At 48.1% G+C, this 1887-nt stretch overlaps 1 protein-coding gene across 3 annotated transcripts; it reads right to left on the reverse strand.

Annotated features, from left to right (window-relative positions):
- Positions 1–17: 17 nt before the first annotated feature.
- LOC134376955 (protein tyrosine phosphatase type IVA 1-like) lies at positions 18–539 on the reverse strand. 3 transcript variants are annotated; one of them, XM_063095544.1, is made up of 2 exons: positions 417–539; positions 18–347 (listed from the first exon to the last, which is right to left on the reverse strand). In XM_063095544.1, exons 1-2 carry the CDS (start codon positions 537–539, stop codon positions 18–20), a joined length of 453 nt encoding a protein of 150 aa, XP_062951614.1. The 3 variants fall into 3 exon arrangements, with proteins under 3 accessions (XP_062951614.1, XP_062951613.1, XP_062951612.1); XM_063095543.1 differs by having other exon boundaries at positions 18–146; positions 204–539; XM_063095542.1 differs by having other exon boundaries at positions 18–539.
- Between the last annotated feature and the right edge of the window lie 1348 nt (positions 540–1887).

Raw genomic sequence — 1887 nt, forward strand, 5'->3', positions numbered from 1 at the left:
CCAAAGGCAGCCAAGTTTTATTGAATGCAACAGTTTTTTCTGTGACCACTGGAGTCCTTGAAGCACAGCCGCATTTTAGAATGATATTTCTCCAAATACAAAAGTTGCTTGCTGTTAAAAGCTCCACGCCGCTTTTGTCTTATAAACTGTACTGCATCTTCATTTTTCATTCCACTTTCAATTAATGCTAAGGCAACGAGCACTGGAGTTCTCCCAAGACCTGCAACACAGTGAACAGCAATGCAACAACCAGGTTCTTCACGAAATTTAATGTTTACAAGACTTAACCAGTCATCAACAATCTGGTTGGACGGTGAGGAACCATCATCAAAAGGCCAATCCAGAACCTGGATGCCCTCTTTCTCCACAAGAGCAGTATCATAAGTTGCTTCACATACCCTTACTATTGTGGTAACTCCGTATTTCTTAAGTTCTTCTATAAATGTGTTTAAGGTTGCACTGGTTGGGTTGTGTGTAATAAGAAATCTCATGTTCCTGTATGTGATTTCCACAGGAGCTGGGCAGTTCATTGGAGCCATGGTAATTTGGTTTTTAAAAAACCCTCAATAGGGTTACGAAAAAATTTAAAAACTTCGAATACGGAAATGATGTCAAGAAACAAGTCTACAACAACATTCTCCACTTGAATTTCTCAGTGCTTTGAATACGAAGTTGGGAGTGACAGGAAATGAAACGAACCTCCCAACAAGCAGCAGCAGTTCTTCGATTCGCTAAAATGGAGTCAATGGAGAGGAAGTGCGCGGAGGTTTACCCCATTCAGGGCAGAACGTTGTAAAATGCTCTGATGATTTCGATTCAACACTTTTGTGCCCAGGTCGCCCGCTCTTGTGGGGGCTGCTTGGTGGAGGAGTGATGGTTTTCTACAGTTCACTTGTCCTCATAAAGATCGTGCTGTGCCCGGCAGTAATCTCCTGGGCCCTTCAGAAACTCCATAAATGCGTGACCAAGACCACCAGAGAAGAGAATATGTTTACTCATGAAAGATTGTGGCCTAATCATACAGCCCGGTCCCGTGAGGGCGACTCAGGCGGTGGCGGTGGCGCAGGCTGCAGGGTCGGGAGCGACAGCGGTTGTCGCGGGGCGGCAGCGGGACCCCAAGCGCTACCGCGGACCCGCGACTCCGAGGAGCGCGCCTCCAGGGAGCCAATACGCGCGCGCCGAGGCGCCGTTGCGTCACAAGCCCTCCCTTTTATACCCGGCGCGCCGTGCGAACCCCTCACCAATCGCGGCCGGGCGGAGCGAGAGCCAATGAGCGAGGACGTGAGGCCCGTCCCCGTGGCGTCACCACGCCCCTCCCGGCGCCGCCCAGGCCTGAAGTGGAGGAGCGGGGGAGCATCTTCGCCTCCATCTAGGGAGGAGAGGGCCAAGGAGGGACCCGGGGCTGGGCGCGGGGACGAAGCCTGGAAGAGGCTGAAGGGAAATATGGTGATAGACTAGGGCCCGGTAGGGAAGATAGCGGAAGATTCCCAGCCATTGGCTCTGCCTGGTACAGCTTTCCCATCTCCTTCATGTTTTGTCTCTTGGAAGCAACATATTGTTTGGCTTTTTCTTTTTTTTTTTTTCCAAGCCAGTCTGTCAAACTTTGCCTTTTAACTGAAAAACTTAGACCATTTGCATCTTATTTTGTGCATATTTGCATTTTTGCCCTCTTATTTTGTGCTGTTTGACCCATATTTCTATATATGTTTGTATCCTTTCTTGATTTCTTTCGGATTAAGCTTTTTCCTCCCGAAACTTCCTATTGTCCCTCTACTGTTTCAGAAGTTGTGATTGTGGCTAACACTTCTGTAAGCACTAATTGTAGGTTAGGCACTGTTCTAAATCTAAATGGCTTTACACAAATACAAAAACCCTGTGAACTAGATA

This window comes from Cynocephalus volans, chromosome 4 (assembly GCF_027409185.1).
Source record: "Cynocephalus volans isolate mCynVol1 chromosome 4, mCynVol1.pri, whole genome shotgun sequence".
In the NCBI taxonomy this organism is placed as follows: domain Eukaryota; kingdom Metazoa; phylum Chordata; class Mammalia; order Dermoptera; family Cynocephalidae; genus Cynocephalus; species Cynocephalus volans.